The 17,425-nt window shown below is 44.6% G+C and overlaps 1 protein-coding gene across 1 annotated transcript in view; it reads right to left on the reverse strand.

Moving 5' to 3' along the window:
• SYNE1 (spectrin repeat containing nuclear envelope protein 1) overlaps positions 1-17,425 on the reverse strand; it is a 994,076-nt gene that overhangs the window by 196,641 nt on the left and 780,010 nt on the right. Inside the window, exons 116-117 of the mRNA XM_033936910.1 lie at positions 13,195-13,399; positions 7,366-7,548 (exon numbers count right to left, since the gene is read on the reverse strand). Of these exons, the coding sequence (XP_033792801.1) occupies positions 7,366-7,548; positions 13,195-13,399 (388 nt within the window). The remainder of the gene's footprint in view (positions 1-7,365; positions 7,549-13,194; positions 13,400-17,425) is intronic.

Consider the following 17,425-nt stretch of genomic DNA (forward strand, 5'->3'; position numbering starts at 1 on the left):
GAACCAGGGACATTAGATCATTTATTATATCATTGTCCCTATATTAAAACTTTTTGGAATTCAATTTGGCCACAAATTAACAAATTAATGGAAAATCATATTGCAATATCATATGATACAATTTTATTTGGAATGTTGATGAGAAAAAAAAGTCAAATTTCACCAGAAAATAATAAGCTTTTATTAATTATGACAGGGGTTGCCATTCAACATATAACTAATAACTGGAAAAATTATAACAACCTAAATTATACATTTTGGTGGAATACAATATGTCACATTTTTAAAATGGAAAGAACAATAGCAATACAAAGAGGGACATATACTAAATTTAAAAAAATATGGGGGCCATTGACAAAATACTATAATGAATAAATAATAGGATATTTTTTTTTTTTCTTCTTTTCTTCTTTTAAGGAATTTTTTTTTTTATGACACACATAGAGGGGGGTAAGGAAAATAATTTATACAAAATAAGTTATAATATATTATACAAAATGTAACGTATGAATAAAAGGTAATAAAAGGATGGGGGGAGGGAAATGGGACAAAATTTGTTTAGAATATATTGTATTAGATATAAAAAAAGTTATTGAATATTTATCAATTGTATTTTAATATGTTGTATACTTTTTATAAAATTTGAAAATTAAAAATATTATATTAAAGTAATGAAAGGGTGGGGGGAGGGTGAGGGGGAAAATCAAATTTAAATATATAATGTATTAGATATAAAAGTGATACTATGCATTTATCAATTGTATTATATTATTATGTACACTTTATGTAAAATTTGAAAATAAAAAATAATGGAAAAAAAAAAAAAAAGAGTTGATCAAATGTTGTTGGTTTTTTTTAAAGACTCCTCATGTACTGAAAAAGAGGAGCTTAGTAAGGTTAGAGTGTTACTAAAATTGGCACCTGAACCCATATAAACATATTTCTAGAAGGAAAGTAATTTAACATCCAAACTACTGTCCCCTGCTAACAGAGCGTTAGAATCTTGGGAATCAAAATATATAAATTTTACCCCAGTTAAAATAAGGAATCGAGTAACGAGCCATAATAGATGTGGCCCCAAGTACTAAATAAGTGCCACATGAAAACACGTGTACCCAAGAAGATGAACAGGAAAACCAAGTAACAACCCCTTGTCATTGAACTCCTGTACTCTCTTACTTTGCTATAGAAGAGGGATCATGGGTAACAGAGCTTAGCTATGTGGTACCCCCCAAAATCTAACAAATTACTTCTGAGCCAGTGGCAGCAACTGAGTGTAAGAAGATACCACAGAGTTGACAGTGACCTAACTAAACGAAAAGAGGCAATGTGCCTGCAGAGGTGAGGTGCTTAATAGAATCTTCTTGGGAAGCAATAGGTATTCCAAGGAAAGTGGTCACAAGTAGCAGAAAACACAAGAGAAAATGGGCAACCAGAAGGAGAAAATGTCAGTGTTGCACAGAGAAGTATGCAATGGAAAAAACCAAAATGAGGAGAACTAGAATTGCTGGAGTATAAGTGTAATACCAAAGGGCCAGCCAGAAAACAACTTAGACTCAGAACAAGGTCTTGTGTGTGAATTTTTGAAATAGAAACCAGAGAAACATGTGAGAACATTTCCCACATCCAAACCCATTGAAAGAACTACAAGTAGGCCTAAACGTACACTACAATATTTCTTACAGAAATATAGAAGCATAAAGGTAGAAAAAAGTCAACACACCAACCACTCTGCTCCTCCTCCTCTGCAGCCCCAAACACTTCTTCTCTAAGTAAAAGCATCTCTAAGTAAAAGCAAGAAGTAAATTAACCCTTCTAGACCATTAGGAAATGGTTGGAGCAAGAGATCACACTTTTTTTTTTATTTTAATGACCTCCAGGTCATTCAGAATGATTCTGATGGTGGATCAAGATTACAGGCTTTTGGTGCCAACATGGAGGGGTTCTGAGTCTTCTCATGAGGAATAAAGAAAATTGAAAACAGGAATGAGTCCTACAAAGAGACATGACTGTACTACATAAGCAGGAACGAATATACTATCAGATAAAAAGAAGGTGACCTAGAAGTAGTTTAGAGGTCACAACATGTAAACAAAGTTAGACGAGATCCCAGCATACTGTAGAGAAGATCAGTATAAAACCCAAGGACCTGTGACAAAGGTATGGCTTAATTTCATAACTGGAGCGATACTCAATGGTACTATGTGAAGCAATAAAAACTTGCATAAGCTCATTGCACCCGATCATGTCCATTTTCTCCACCTAGAGATTGAAACTGAAAAATAGAATGTGACCTGTGTAGAATGCAGAGCAAGAACAGGTTTAGAATTATAATCTTAATCTATTGGAATTTGGGTAGTGCGCACTGATATCCAAAATGTACAACCCTCTAACTTTAGACTATGTATGTGAAACCTTTGGTCCAGAGACTCTGTTTGAGATAAACTGGAGTAATGGAATAAAATAAAAAACATCCTAAAGGATGTAGTGGCCTCTTCCTCCCCTACAACCACTCCCAAACCTTTGGTTTCCTTTAGGATAAAAAAAGGAGACGGAGTAAAGGGTGTTGTGGATGATGTCCATTAAACAACAGGAGAAACACATGTAGGGAAAGATACTTCAAAGTAATTGTCTGTCCATGAAGACTGCCAATCAAGTGGAGCAAGCTTCATCCAAGGAAAGGCAAATCATAGGTTGCATACGCAGGAGTTTCGTCAGCCGTAAGCCTGAAGTCATTATGCCATTGTATAGATCCATGGTGAGGCCCCACCTGGAATACTGTGTGCAATTCTGGAGGCCGCATTACTGTAAGGATGTGCTGAGACTGGAGTCGGTCCAGAGAATGGCCACCCGGATGGTCTCGGGACTCAAGGATCTCCCGTACGAGGAACGGCTGAATAAGTTGAAGCTGTACTCACTCGAGGAACGCAGAGAGAGGGGTGACATGATCGAGACATTCAAGTATCTCACGGGCCGCATTGAGGTGGAAGAAGATATCTTCTTTTTCAAGGGTCCCGCGGCAACAAGGGGGCATCCGTGGAAAATCAGGGGCAGGAAACTGCACGGGGACACCAGGAAATTCTTTTTCACTGAAAGGGTGGTTGATCGCTGGAATAGTCTTCCACTTCAGGTTATTGAGGCCAGCAGCATGCCTGCTTTTAAGGCCAAATGGGATAGACACGTGGGATCTATTCACAGAGAAAGGTAGGGGAGGGTCATTGGAGTGGGCAGACTAGATGGGCCGTGGCCCTTATCTGCCGTCTATTTCTATGTTTCTATGTTTCTATGTCCTGGAAAGTATTGTTATGAACATTGATGGTACAGTGGGAGGCGTGCTTCAGTATAAAACCTGGTTGATCCTGCTTAGAGAATAAAGCAATGAACTATTCAACTTCATTGGTTAATATGGAGAAAGAGAATGTCCAAAAAGAAAGCAGTTCACCTGAGAGTGTAGAAGCATAAAAGCAGACACTCCTTTCTCTTCCTAGTTTTTTTTTTTTTTTACATGGTAAGGAACTATGGTTTATCATTGGGATAATGTGAGGCTTCATCTTCATCTCGGAATCCAGCCCAGTCTTTTGGACCTGCTTCTAGAGACTGTTTTCTTTGGTACTGGGCCTACATAAGCACAGCATTTGGTCAAATAATTTATTTCTGTTATTCATAAATTGTTTTTAGTTTATAATCTTTTGTAAACCACATCAAACTTATGGTTACATGATTAAGAAGTATGATGTTATGTAATGTATCAAATCCAGTTTTCTATCGAGGCATCGATCCTTATTGCATCTGCTTTTCCATACTACTTCAGGAATCCACTATGGATGTAGAACCTGTAACATAGGTTTTTTTCCCTGTTGTCTGGATAATCACAAGGGCTAGTGGGGAAATCTAACATGGGTGTAGAGCCTGTTAAGTTAGAATATTGATGCAGAATCTCAATGCAAACAAGGGCATTGATGCTTTGAGGATGATTGAAGTCCTAGGAGGAAGATAACTGTTAATGGGAACAAGACGTCAATGTCTTTTGAACCCAGATTGATGCTCCAAGATAAGCAGTGATGCCACCTGTGAAATAAATTCCAATTCCCCAGCTGAACAGGCTGGCATCCATTGCATCACTTACGATGCTATTCTGAGGGGCAAGCCCCTTAAATAACAACTGTGGATAAAACCACCAATTCATACTGCTGCAAGAATCCAGAGACCACAGGAGTGTCATTTGCAGGGAGTCTGATTGTGGGGACCACTATGCCAGCAGGGCGCTCTAGAGAGGCCGAATTTGAACCTTCACCCATGGAACCACCTATAAAGTGGCTGCTATGGAGCCTAGCACTTGGAGAAAGCACCATGCTGATGGAGCTGGCTTGGAAATCTGAATGCAAAACTTCCATCTGCATACCTCTGGAAGACAGACACGGCCTTCCATCATGTTGAACAAACTCCCAGGTATTTCAGCGATTGGGACAGAACCAGTTGGCTCTTTTGACAATTTACAATCCAGCCCAGGATCTGTAAGACCTGGACCATTTGAGTCATCACCTGTTCTCCTTCCAAGAACGATGGAGCTCTGATCAACCAGTCATCCAGGTATAGATGCACTTGCAATCCTTCCCTTTAGAGATGCACTGCTACCACCACCATCACTTTGGTGAACGTGAGGAGTGCTATTGCCAGACCAACAGGGAGTGCCAAGAACTGATCATGGCTCTCCAACACCAGGGCTCTCAGGAACCTTCTGAGCTCCTGAAACATGAAAATATGCAGCTAGGCTTTTGTCAAGTTTAGGGAAGCTAGAAATTCTCTCAGAACTACCACTATGCTTACTGACCACAATGTCTCCATGTGAAAGTGTAGAATCTTCAGGGCCTTGTTGACATGTGTGATATCTAGGCTGGATTTCCAATCTTCTAAGCCTGTCTTCTACACTGTGAAGTATATGGAGAATTTTGCCTGAGTCTGATTCTTCTGGCAGCACTGGTTCTATGGCCTGAATTTCTAAGTCTCTGTACTGTTGCAAAGGGTTGCATGCCTTTTATCGGTGCCCCACAGGGAATCCATAAATCAGTCTGTTAAGGAATGGGCAAACTCAAGTTATACCCTCCCCAAATGATCTCCAGCATCCAACAGGGTCTGATGAGATCTGCACCCAGAGCTCCGCATACACCAAAAGCCTTCCTCCTGGAGATAGATGGAAGGCTTTTGGTATATGCGGAGCTCTGGGTGCAGATCTCATCTATCTTCAGGAGGAAGGCTTTGGCACAGGCATCATAGTGCTTACTTGGAGGTTGAAGTGAGAGATTGGAGGAGATTTGGCTTCACTTAGGTCCTGTGAATCTGTCATGATCCCTGATAGGATCTCTGAACTGAATCTCCTCCTGAGTACTGTGGAAAGCGCCTGGAATTACAAACATTAGACCACCTAGCACCTCTAGGAACTCAGGATCTGCTGTCAGGCAGAGATTTGGGCTGGCCATCAGGTTGTCCAGACCTTTCCAAACAACATCTGTCCTTTAAAAGTGTGCTAAGGGTAGCCTTAGATGCACACATATCTTAGAACGACAAGTGCGTGCCAGAAAAGAGGCTGATGCAGCTGCTTTGATCCCTAAGGCCAATGCTTCAAAATGCCTTTTTAGGACTACATCCACTCTGGGATCCTTTGTATCTTTTAATGCTACATCTCCCTCATTTGGCAGGGACGTATGCTTTGTTATCTGAACCACCAAGTAATCCACCTTAGGCTGAGCAAACATCTGGTGACACTTCTGTGGTGCCTTAGGATACAGCCTAGACATTGATTTGGCTACCTTTAAAGAGCCCTCAGCAGCATCCCTGGATGCACCCTCACTCTACTGAGAAAAGACCACGGAGTACAAGGAGTCTGCTGGGAGTCTAACTCTCGCAGGGAGTTAGTAATGATCTCTAATAGTGCTGAAGGCTTGAACAGCTGATGCACAGTGGGATCTTCCCCTTGTCAAGAGTCCCCACTGAATCCTGCATACTCACTCCTTCTACAGGATCCTGGTCAGCTTCTGGCATTGCTGCTAATGTGCCCTGGGAGCCCAAGCCCCCCTGCGCGACCCCTGGCTTGCTGCCAGACTTCATATGAGTATCCCGGCTATCCAAATAAGCTCTCCAGATCAAATTAATGAATTCAGAAGAAAAGACAATACTAGGTAGCAGTGATTCTCCTCTAGGTAACTTTGCCTTATGAATCTAGGACTCCGCAGCTTCCATGCTCTTGTGCTTAGGTATGCCGCTGTTCCAAGGTTCTGGAAGGGATTTTCTCTCAGCATTTTCTCTCTTAGCTGGACGCTCCTGACTTCCCTTCATGTGCTGAGCACCACGTGGTGCAAGGGTGCTCTTCAAGCAACCATCCAGTGCAACTCTGGCATGAATTAGGGGTAAAAGAGCCCAAGAACTCCATCCCTGACAGTTCTGAGGCAAACAAGGTGATTTGAAGATTCTGGAGAACTTTTTTTAAAACATCGGGAAATCCAAGATGGCTACCGCAGCAGCATTTTAGCACCATAAAATGGCTCAAAAATGACATCCAAAAGTTACCCCCCCCTCCCCCGAAATCAGGATTGTAGAGGTGGGGGACAGAACTGGCAGAAACTCAAAACATGAGTTTTAGACACCCCCCTCCCACTATATAGGCTGCAATTGACTTACTCACTGTGACATGTGCTCTGAAGGTGTTGAAACCTAAGTCCGTAGTTTGCTATGGGAGAAGAAATTCTGCCTCAATTATCCTCCAACACTGAGATCTTCGGGAGGCCACTCAGACCCCCGTGGAACCCACATAAGTGAAGGAGGGGAGGTGAAATCGTAGATGATACCCTGAAGAGCCCACTTAGCCCCCTGCAGATGCCTAACAGCCTGCAAACCAGTAAGCAAGCTAAGATACTAGGGGTACAGACCCCAAGCTCCTAAAAAATCTCTGAAGGCTGGCCAAACAGGTCCTCAAGGGATTAACCTGCTGACTGTGGACCCTTGTCTGCTTCTCCATGCAGGCAGAGTTTTTCCTGAACTGGGGAGCTCTGGTGCACTGATAGCCATAAAAATTGTGAAAAAATACTGAAAATAATAAAGAAATATACAGAGCAGATCAGAAAGACTCTTTCTGGCTTGTGTGCAAAAGGAAAAACAAGGGGGCAATAGAGCCCTTGGTAGAAGGAGGAATAGTTGAAAATCTGGAGTGGATTCTTTCTGCATGGCTCAAAAGCATGGGGAGAATACTCTATTGTCCAGAATAACACACCTATTGCACTACAACATACATTAAGGGTTAACAAAAACAATAAAATCATATTATGAGCATATAACAATACAATCCAGTGAAATCAAGGAAGCCGTTCATACCTGTAAGAGAGTTTGTTGCCTGCCTAGAGCTTGTTCCAGGACAGACAAGCGCTGGTTCAAAGACAGGTGATCTGACTGAATGGCTGCTGCAGCAGATGAGTCTACCTGCTGCTTAAGTTGCTCTCCCAGTTTATGGAGCACATATAGGGAATCCTTTGCGGACTTCAGACCTTTCAGTAAATCCTATAGCAAGACAAACAGAAATGTAAAATAAGTCAATCATAGACAACTTTTGTCTTGTGAAAACTGGAATGACTTTCTTTTCATACCTAGGGCACAAACTGCAGTATAAAATGAGGACTAAGGGAATACTGGAAAGCATGGGGCTGAAAATGAATCAGTGATTGGTAGCAATAAGACTAGATTTAAACATCCACATCCAGGGTGGGTGGGAGGGGGGAGGGTTTGGCATTCAAATTTTATTTGGGGAATTTATGGATAGTTTCTTGTAGATATTTAATTTTTCTGAATATTTGGGGGGGGGGGCAAAATAGTTGCTCATTAATGTCTGTAAGTTTAATGTACTTTTCTTGTAATATTATATATACACTAGTGTTAAAGCCCGTTACATTAACAGGTGCTAGAAAGCAGCCCCCTTTCCCTCTCCCCCTCCAGTTCCTCCCCGATTGTCTCCCTGTGGCCCCCTTCTGTCTCCCCTCCCCCAAGCAAAGCTGTCTGCCTCCCAACACACCCCTCCTCCAAAGCAGTCCCCTTTCCCTCTTCCCCTCCAGTTCCTCCCTGACTGTGTCTCCGTGGCCCCCTTCTGTCTTCCCCCCCCAAACAAAGCTGTCTGCCTTGCAGCATACCCCTCCCCCAAAGCAGCCCCTTTCCCTCTCCCCCTCCAGTTCCTCCCTGACTGTGTCTCCGTGGCCCCCCTTCTGTCTTCCCCCAAACAAAGCTGTCTGCCTTCCAGCACACACCTCCCCCAAAGCAGCCCCCTTTCCTTCTCCCCCTCCAGTTCCTCCCTCACTGTCTCTCCGTGGCCCCCCTTCTATCTTCCCCCCAAGCAAAGCTGTCTGCCTCCCAGCACACCCCTCCCCCAAAGCAGCCCCCTTTCCCTCTCCCCCTCCAGTTCCTCCCTGACTGTCTCCGTGGCCCCCTTCTGTCTTCCCACCCCCCAAGCAAAGCTGTCTGCCTCCCAGCACACCCCTCCCCCAAAGCAGCCCCCTTTCCCTCTCCCCCTCCAGTTCCTCCCTCACTGTCTCTCCGTGGCCCCCCTTCTGTCTTCCCCCCAAGCAAAGCTGTCTGCCTCGCAGCATACCCCTCCCCCAAAGCAGCCCCCTTTCCCTCTCCCCCTCCAGTTCCTCCCTGACTGTGTCTCCGTGGCCCCCCTTCTGTCTTCCCCCCAAGCAAAGATGTCTGCCTCCCAGCACACCCCTCCCACAAAGCAGCCCCCTTTCCCTCTCCCCCTCCAGTTCCTCCCTGACTGTGTCTCTGTGCCCCCCCTTCTGTCTTCCCCCCCAAGCAAAGCTGTCTGCCTCACAGCACACCCCTCCCCTAAAGCAGCCCCCTTTCCCTCCCATCCCGCGGTGTGGCCGGCTCCCTTAGTCCCTTGCCGACCCTTTCCCGCGGTCCCGACAAACGTCCTGATTCCAGCAGGGGCCGCAGCACTCTAAACACGCTGCTTCGCGGCCTTCTACTGGCCTGATTTGCTCTGCCGTGTTGGGCAGAGCAAATCAGGGCAGTAGCAGGCCGCGAAGCAGCATATTTAGAGTGCTGCGGCCCCTGCTGGAGTAAGGACGTTTATCAGGACCGTGGGGCGGGAAGAGAAGAGGAGCGGCAGCAAGGGACTAAGGGAGCCGAAGGGAGGGTCGGATAGGAGGCTGAATGGGGGTTCGAGTGTGCCGGGGAGAGGAGTGAAGACGACGCCGACGACCTAGTGGCTAGAGTCTTGTTTTGGCGCTTCCCTTCCTGCCCCTTGAGGTGTTTGCCGCGGCTCCTCTCGATCCCTGCCAGCGTCGGAAGCCTTCTCCGATGCTGGTGCGGCTTGTGAGAGGAGCCGACAGGAGAGCAGGATGTCCAGCGCTGGGGTCCAGTCCTTCCGGCGAGTGTAGGTAGGTGCTGGGGATTCGCGCATGCGCACTCCTGCGGCCACAGACCTACTGATCATGGAAGCATGCTGATAGGAGTGTGCATGCGCGGCTAGCGTTTTATTATATAGGATTAATTGTATGTTTGCACAATTGTAGCTTGGAAATTTAATAAAGATTTTAAAAAAAGACGACTAGATTCTTATTGAAGTGCTCTCAAGAGCTCTGGTGTTTCTGGGAAACTCCTCTTGTAGACTACTGATTAATACCATCAACATGTACCAGATGCCTCTGAGACAGTACAAGTGGGAGGATAATTCCAATAATCATAATCTGCACTCTGAGCATTAAATACAAGTGGTGCAAATATTTGGAGTTGCCAGACTGATAATGAACTCTTAAATTGGATACATTTTCACTTTAAATATATAACAGAGCTGCTTACCTATAGCTGTTGTTCTCTCTGAACAAAAGTTTCCAAGTTTATTAGTTATCAAGTAATAACTAAACAGTTTACAATGTGTTTTGTAGTAAAATATAGCCTAAAAGGAAAGATGAATAGGTCAGTGTGGGTGATGACGTTACCCAAAGGCGGGATTGTCCATCTTTCTTGTCCATGGAGAAGAACTTTCTCAACCAGAACATATTTACGTTTAAACATCCAGTTGATTTTAACAGGATATTTAGAGATAATCAGTGAAGTTTGCACTACTGAATATACCTAGTTAAAAATTACTGAGGTAAGTTATCCACTTAAACTTCAGACCTGTTGTTTATGTGATCTGACTGAACCAATCATCTTTAACTAGTTAGCAGTTACTTGATTGAGATTTTAACCAAACTCCAGAACACTTCTGATCCTTCCTCCTACCTTTAACTAACTAAACATTAAACAGTTCAGACGTGCTGACATTTTAAAACTAAACAATTTATCCAGTTAGTTCTTGTCATCATCTGGATAAATAACTTTGAATACCCATCCTAAGAGTCATGATCTCTGCCTAAGAAAGAACCCGAGAGCTAGTCTCGATAGGCAACTATAACAATGGGCTGGATGGCCAATGAAGCAGAGCATGATGGGAAGGGGGTTTTATAGCTTGCATGCTTCCGAGGAACAGTGCATGTCCCTGTTCCTCGGAAGCAACTTTCCCGCCCACCCTCCTCTTTGGATATAGGGTTCGCTCAGTGATTTGGGGGTTTAGGTTTGTTGCAGCGGCGGTAACCCAAGCTACAAGGTTTTGTCTCATCGGAAGATGAGTGGGTATTTGGCAGTCAGCTCAGTTGAGTGGTGATGCCGTGGGTCAGATGACCCTGTAAGGGGGGCATGGAGGTCCATGCCCCCCCTCCCCCAATCAGGGGATAAGCAGTTAAAGGGAAGCAAGCTCAAGTGAGCAAATATGCCTTGAGGCACATGGTCAAGGTATAGGCACATGGAGGTCCTTGCCACTCCCTAGGCTCTTGCTGATATGGCAGGGTCCGGGGAATACAATTCTGAGTTTTGTCAAATTGCAATGTCTTGTAGCTCGGGGTGAAGCAATTGTTCATTGCTTATTGGTTGTCCCAATATACAAAGCTGCGGCCTGATTATTATCATCAATAAAGTGTCTGTGGTTTATTTATCATCGATATTATTGCTGAGGATATATGAGCTTTGATAAGCATGCACAGCGAGGGGATTTTGTAATTATGGGGGTTGGGGATGGGTTAGACAGGGTGTGAGGGGACGACAACTTGGCCATTCCAGATCCATATGTTATAGGGATTGGATGACCAAACTTGAAATATAAAACAGGGTAAAAATCCCAAGTAGTTGTAATGAAGGCTCATGGTGCTAGATTTCAGCTCTGGTTTTCACTGAACTAGAAGTGCAAATGAGCAGAAGGAAGCTTCTGGGGGAAAAAAAACAAAATAAAAAACCCAACAATAGCAAAAAGAAAATTAAGAGTGAAACATATCATACAGATCGATTTCCTTGTTGAGGCCTAAAAAACATTCTGGGTGATGCTTTTGCACTATCGCCACTTTCCTAGTTGCCCGTGAAGCCAGTTGTTTTCCCTGAAGTCGGCTGCTTCAGGGGAAGACATTACTACTATTTATTATTTCTATAGCGTTGAAAGGCGTACGCGGCGTTGTATATTCTAACACACAATAGACAGTCCCTGCTCAGAAGAGCTTACAATCTAATTTAGACAGGACATTTCAGGGTTGGGGAGATTATAGTGGGTATAGGTATCTGACAGCAGTGAGGGGGAGATAAGAGTTGAAAGCAGGTTCAAAAAAGTGGGCCTTTAGCTTGGATTTGAACATTGCCAGGGACAGAGTATGACATATTGATTCAGGCAGTCTGTTCCAGGCTTACGGCACCACAAGAAAGCGAGGAGAGACATCCCTTCCTCCCCCCCCCCCCCCCCCTGTGCATGAGGTATATGTCTTCCCCTGAAGCAGCCGATTTGACCAGTGAAACAAGAAATTGTATGGAGCTGAACTGTATTTTGGGCAATGTATAGAAAAATTTGAGTGTGGTATGAAGGAAACTGAAAGCCCTGATTGGCAGAGTTGCACCAGATAAGTTTAACCATTGTGCACCTTTGGCTACAGTGGTGAGCGTCCTCTCTGTACTGCAGTACTATATGTAAGTTCATATATGGGTTGGAGTTTTTTTATGCCAATGACTGTGATGATGGTTATGCCAATAATAGCATTAAGCAGGATATAAGGGGGGGGGGGGAGGGTCCATAACCTAATATGATTGAGACACCCCTTGCCTGGGAAACCTGAAAAGACACCAGTATATATATATCCAGCACTAGTCGCCGTACATGAAGAAGGATACAGTACTACTCAAAAGGGTCCAGAGAAGAGTGACTAAAATGGTTAAGGGGCTGGAGGAGTTGCCGTACAGTGAGAGGTTAGAGAAACTGGGCCTCTTCTCCCTTGAAAAGAGGAGACTGAGAGGGGACATGATCAAAACATTCAAGATAATGAAGGGATAGACTTAGTAGATAAAGACAGGTTGTTTACCCTCTCCAAGGTAGGGAGAACGAGAGGGCGCTCTCTAAAGTTAAAAGGGAACAGATTCCGTACAAACGTAAGGAAGTTCTTCTTCACCCAGAGAGTGGTAGAAAACTGAAATGCTCTTCCGGAGTCTGTCATAGGGGAAAACACCCTCCAGGGAGTCAAGACAAAGTTAGACAAGTTCCTGCTGAACCAGAAAGTACGCAGGTAAGGCTAGTCTCAGTTAGGGCACTGGTCTTTGACCTAAGGGCTGCCACGTGAGCGGACTGCTGGGCACGATGGACCACTGGTCTGACCCAGCAGCGACAATTCTTATTATCTTATGTTTATGACATTTCATTTATGTTTGAAGGTATTACTCCGGTCCCATAGTTTGGAACATGTTTGTGTTAGATGTGCTTGAAGTTGTGAAGTGTTTAATGTTTGCTTTATTTTGAAATTAAAAAAAGGTCTGGTGGCAATTTTATGGTCTTTTTGGTCTGTCTTTTTCTGACTTAACATTACCATTCCAAAATCTGAAAAGTTCTAATAACCCAAGGATTTCAGATTAAGGATCTTGCACTTATAAAGAATAAACCTCTGATTGTTGTAATCCCCAGTCCTGACAGGTTAATATTCTTTTGTTAATCCACACTGAACCAAAAATCGTTTGGTAGTTGCAGTACAGAAATACCTGTATTGTATTGTATAATAAAGTTACATTTGCATGAAGTATTTCAAGATACAGAATCAAAAATAATAGACAATACTTCAAAACTTTTAAACTTCATTGTACAGAACTTACGTTGCAATCGTGAATCCAAGCAGTGACTTCATCGTCTGCAATGTCCTTGTTTGTGGCCACTTTCAGCAGCCCGTTGGTCCTCTCTTCTTGCTGCTGGACTAAGCTGCAGCACTGGCTGTAGTAATCTTTGTAACTCTGCCAGAGCTGCAGCAAGGCCTTGCTGGAATGTAGCTGCTCTGCGATCTCCTCCAGTAGGTTATGCCACCTGCCAAAAATGACCATATGATAAAGTCCCTGAATGTAAACCACTTAGGATATAAAACTTTATAAGTGGTATATAAATGGTTAAATTTTAAAATAACAAACCATCACGTTAATTTTAGATGACAGACAATCATACAGGAGGCAGGGATTTTGCCAGAAGTTTAAGGCTGGTTTAAAAACACAATCATTTTTTTTTTTAAGACAGGCATTTCTTGCCGGTACTTAGGACCAATTGGTGCCTGGGACAATTAGGACACAGCAGGTTTGTTGTTTCCAACACATGAAATACACTGTATAACTTCATTGGCTTTGTTATGACTACTACGTTTGCCCATTGAATGGATCCTTTTGGGATGGCAGGGTTGTTTGACGATGTTAATGTTGATATGTCAATCTAATTTTGTAATTTGGTGGTGTCAATTTTTATTTTTGCAAAATAGTTGAAATGTTATTCATGTATGTTTATGAATGTGTTGTATAAGGCGGATTATAAATAAACCAAACCACAACCAAAAATTATTTGCTGGATGTTATTTGATGGTGTTGATATTTGTTGTGTATCTATTATTTTATATTTTTGTAAACCACTTAAGGCTGCTTTTACAAAGCCGCAGTAGCAATGCTGCCACGGTAAATGCACCAAAGCCTATTCAATTCCTATGGGTTTCGGTATATTTACCACAGCAGCATTACCACAGCTCGGTAAAAGAGCTTTAGGTATTTATATTGGGCAAAATATCAAATTTAATAAATTTGAAACTTGAAATCCCCATGGATTATTCACAATCCAACCAGGTATATTTCTGCCTCATCCTAAGGGCCTCTTTTATCAAACTGCATTAGCAGTTTGTAGCACAGTGAGCCACACTGAATGGCCCGCGCTGCTCCCGACGCTCATAGAGTTCCTATGAGCGTCGGGAGCAGCGTGGGCCATTCAGCGCGGATCTCTTCGCTAAAAACTGCTAGCACAGTTTGATAGAAGAGGTTCTAAGGTAATAAGGATCTTCCCTGCATCTCTCAAAAATTCCAGAAAGAAAACTATTAACATTTATAGTGCATTTGCAGAATCTACAGCTGTAAATGGAAGTTTTCATTTGAAAATAGCAGAGTGGCAGAATCAACCTTGGGATTTTTCCAGGGTTCCCCAAACCACATGGTGTGTGGGTTTTTTTTTTTCCCTAAACAGCAATTGCTTCAAGGATATAGAAAGTTAAAGGCAAAAGTACAAAATCTTCTTCAAAGGATATGAGAAGATATTTTTATAATTTAACATATGCCCTAGCTTGGCAGTGCTGTTTCAGAAACTCAAAACAAGACAAGATATATTTTTGTTGCCAGCAGTAGAGGAGAACCTAATGGTTAGAGAAGTAGACTGAGAACCAGGAAAGCCTGGTTTGAATCTCAAATCAGCTTCTTGAGTTCATGAGGAAGTCACTTAACCCTCCATTCCTTAGCAAAGCAGCAGATGAATCCAGAGACAAGTGGGAATAGCTCATATCGACCAGCAGGTGGAGATAGAGAAACTGATTAACAGTTGGTCTTATAGACTGGTGTTCCTCCTGTTCATTCAGTTTTGCTCTATCTCCCAGCAGGGGTGGAGCTATTTCTCTAGCTCCTGGATTCCGGCTTTGCCGGGTGAATTGGTGAATTGGTGTTCATTTCTACTCCTTTGTTGAGACTAGCTCTCTTCAGCAGGACAGGGGTGCCTGGCTGATTGGTGCCGGCTTTAGGAGCTACACCTGGGCCCTCCCAGGTCCCTTCTCCACCCTCCCCTCCGATTGATTGAGGGGTTTCCTTGGACTCTGCGGTGTTCTTTTCTTCATTCCAGTCATAAAAAAAAAGAAAAAAAAAAAGCTTCCTGCCTGTGCTGAGCTGGGCCTTTTTGAGTCGGCTTTCTTTACAATTACCAGCTATATCCTTGCTTCATGTGGGGCAGTTTGAGAGTGTGGTGGTGAGTTGATTTCTGCTTTCTTTTGTTGTACTTGGTTCGTTCACGAGTGCCGGTTTGTTTTGGAGGGCGACGGCGGCGGCGGCTTTCTTCGTGTAAAAAAAAAAAAAAATTGGCCGGACCGGGTGATGGCGGCTGAGTCTAGTCAACGGTGTTCGCGCTGTGGGAAGCGCCGAACACTGTCGGGATTCTGCTCAGCCGGGTGTTCAGATACACCGGCAGAAGATTCTTTTTTGCAGGCGTGTGACTTAGCCATTTCCCGCGTCAGGAAGGCGCGCTCGACGTCCCCTGCCCTCGAGGTCGACTCGGTCTTGCTGCAGGGCTCTTCCGCGGCTGAGGGGAGTTCGGCAGCTGTCGGGGAGTCGGAAGCGCTAGAAGGAGCCGCGGCTCCGCTCTCCAGCGCTGAACAGGTTGGTTCGGCGGCTTTTGGGCTGGGCTCGTTCTCACCTGAGTTCATTATGCTGATGCATCGGGCTTTCATGTTGCAGAGCTCTCAGCCTGCTCAGTCGGTGCCTGTGAGCTTTCCGGTCCTTCCTATGCCGTCTACCTCTTCTGTTTTCAATAATATTAATGCTGGTGCGACTGCTGGTAATGATATTTTCCAGTGAAGTCGCCGGTAATAAAAAAGCGCAGACTCGATACCGCGGACGAGGAGGATCCTATTACAGTATCCCCTTTTTCTCTTCCTGAGTCTTTAGAGGAAGGTGAGGTCTTGGATTGGGAAGCGGAGGATCCCCCGGGTAAGGAAGTGGATGACCCTTCCGCTCTGCGTCTTTTTCATAGGGAAGAACTTTCTTCCTTAATTTCAAAGGCGTTGCAGGGTTTAAACATCTCACAGGAAGATGCTAAGGTGTCGGGAAATCCCCTTATGGCATGTACTCGTAGGCCGCCTAAGTCCTTTCCGGTGCATGAAACCATGCAAGAGCTTATCTCGGCGCAATGGGATATGCCGTAGGCCAGCTTAAGGGTGGCAAAGGCCATGCGGCTCTTGTATCCGGTTGACCCGACCGAACTTGAGAGGTTTAAATTGCCCAGGGTTGATGCTCTGGTGGCCGCGGTTACCAAAAGGACTACCTTGCCGGTGGAAGGGGGAGTTACGCTGAAGGATGCCCAGGATAGAAAGATTGAATCTTCACTGAAAATGTCCTTTGAAGTGGCTGCTGTTACCTTACAGGCCGCGATTTGCAGCTCATATGCTGCGCGAGCGTGTCTGCAGTGGTCTCAAGTGATGGCGGATAATTTGATGGAGTCCGGGGGTTCTGTCCCTTCGGAACTGGCTGATTTGGAATCAGGTTTGGCTTATTTGGCAGATTCCTTATATGATATTATTCGCGCTTCTGCAAAGCAGATGTCGCTTTCAGTGGTTTCTCGCAGATCTTTATGGCTCCGTCATTGGGCGGCAGATGCGGCGTCCAAGCTTCGGCTTGTGAAACTCCCTTTTAAAGGGGGTTTATTGTTTGGAGAAGAGTTAGATAGATTGGTGAAGGATTTTGGTGACACCAAAACTCAGCGGTTACCGGAGGACAGGCCTAGGCCCCCTTTGAAGTCCTCGTCGTCTAGAAAGCGTTTCAGGGATGTTAGGAGATACAGGTCTGGTAAACCATTCTTCAGATCCACATCTGGTTCTTTCTCTTCTTCGAGACCTAGGTTTCAGCAGAAGAGTTCCTTTCGTACGACGAAACCTCCTTCAGCCCAGCCAGTCCGTGCCCCAGCGAACCGCACTCCACAATGACGGGGTCCTGGCTCCCTCCGCCTTTCCCTTAGGGGGACGGCTGTCGGCTTTCTTGGCGGAGTGGGCCAAAATCACGTCAGATCAGTGGGTGTTGGGCATTATTCAAGAAGGCTACAAGTTAGAATTCGCCTCTCCCGTCGCCGATTCTTTCTTGGTGTCCCCGTGCAATGGGGCGGCCAAGGGAGACTCGGTCCGCTTAACTCTTCAGGTGCTTCGGGATCTGGGGGCGGTGGTGCCGGTGCCTCCAGAAGAGGTGGGCCTCGGCATATATTCCCTATACTTCATTGTTCCCAAAAAGGGGGGGTCGTTCAGGCCGGTGCTGGATCTCAAAGAGGTCAACAGGTTTC

Source organism: Geotrypetes seraphini, chromosome 3 (assembly GCF_902459505.1).
Source record: "Geotrypetes seraphini chromosome 3, aGeoSer1.1, whole genome shotgun sequence".
NCBI classification, from domain to species: domain Eukaryota; kingdom Metazoa; phylum Chordata; class Amphibia; order Gymnophiona; family Dermophiidae; genus Geotrypetes; species Geotrypetes seraphini.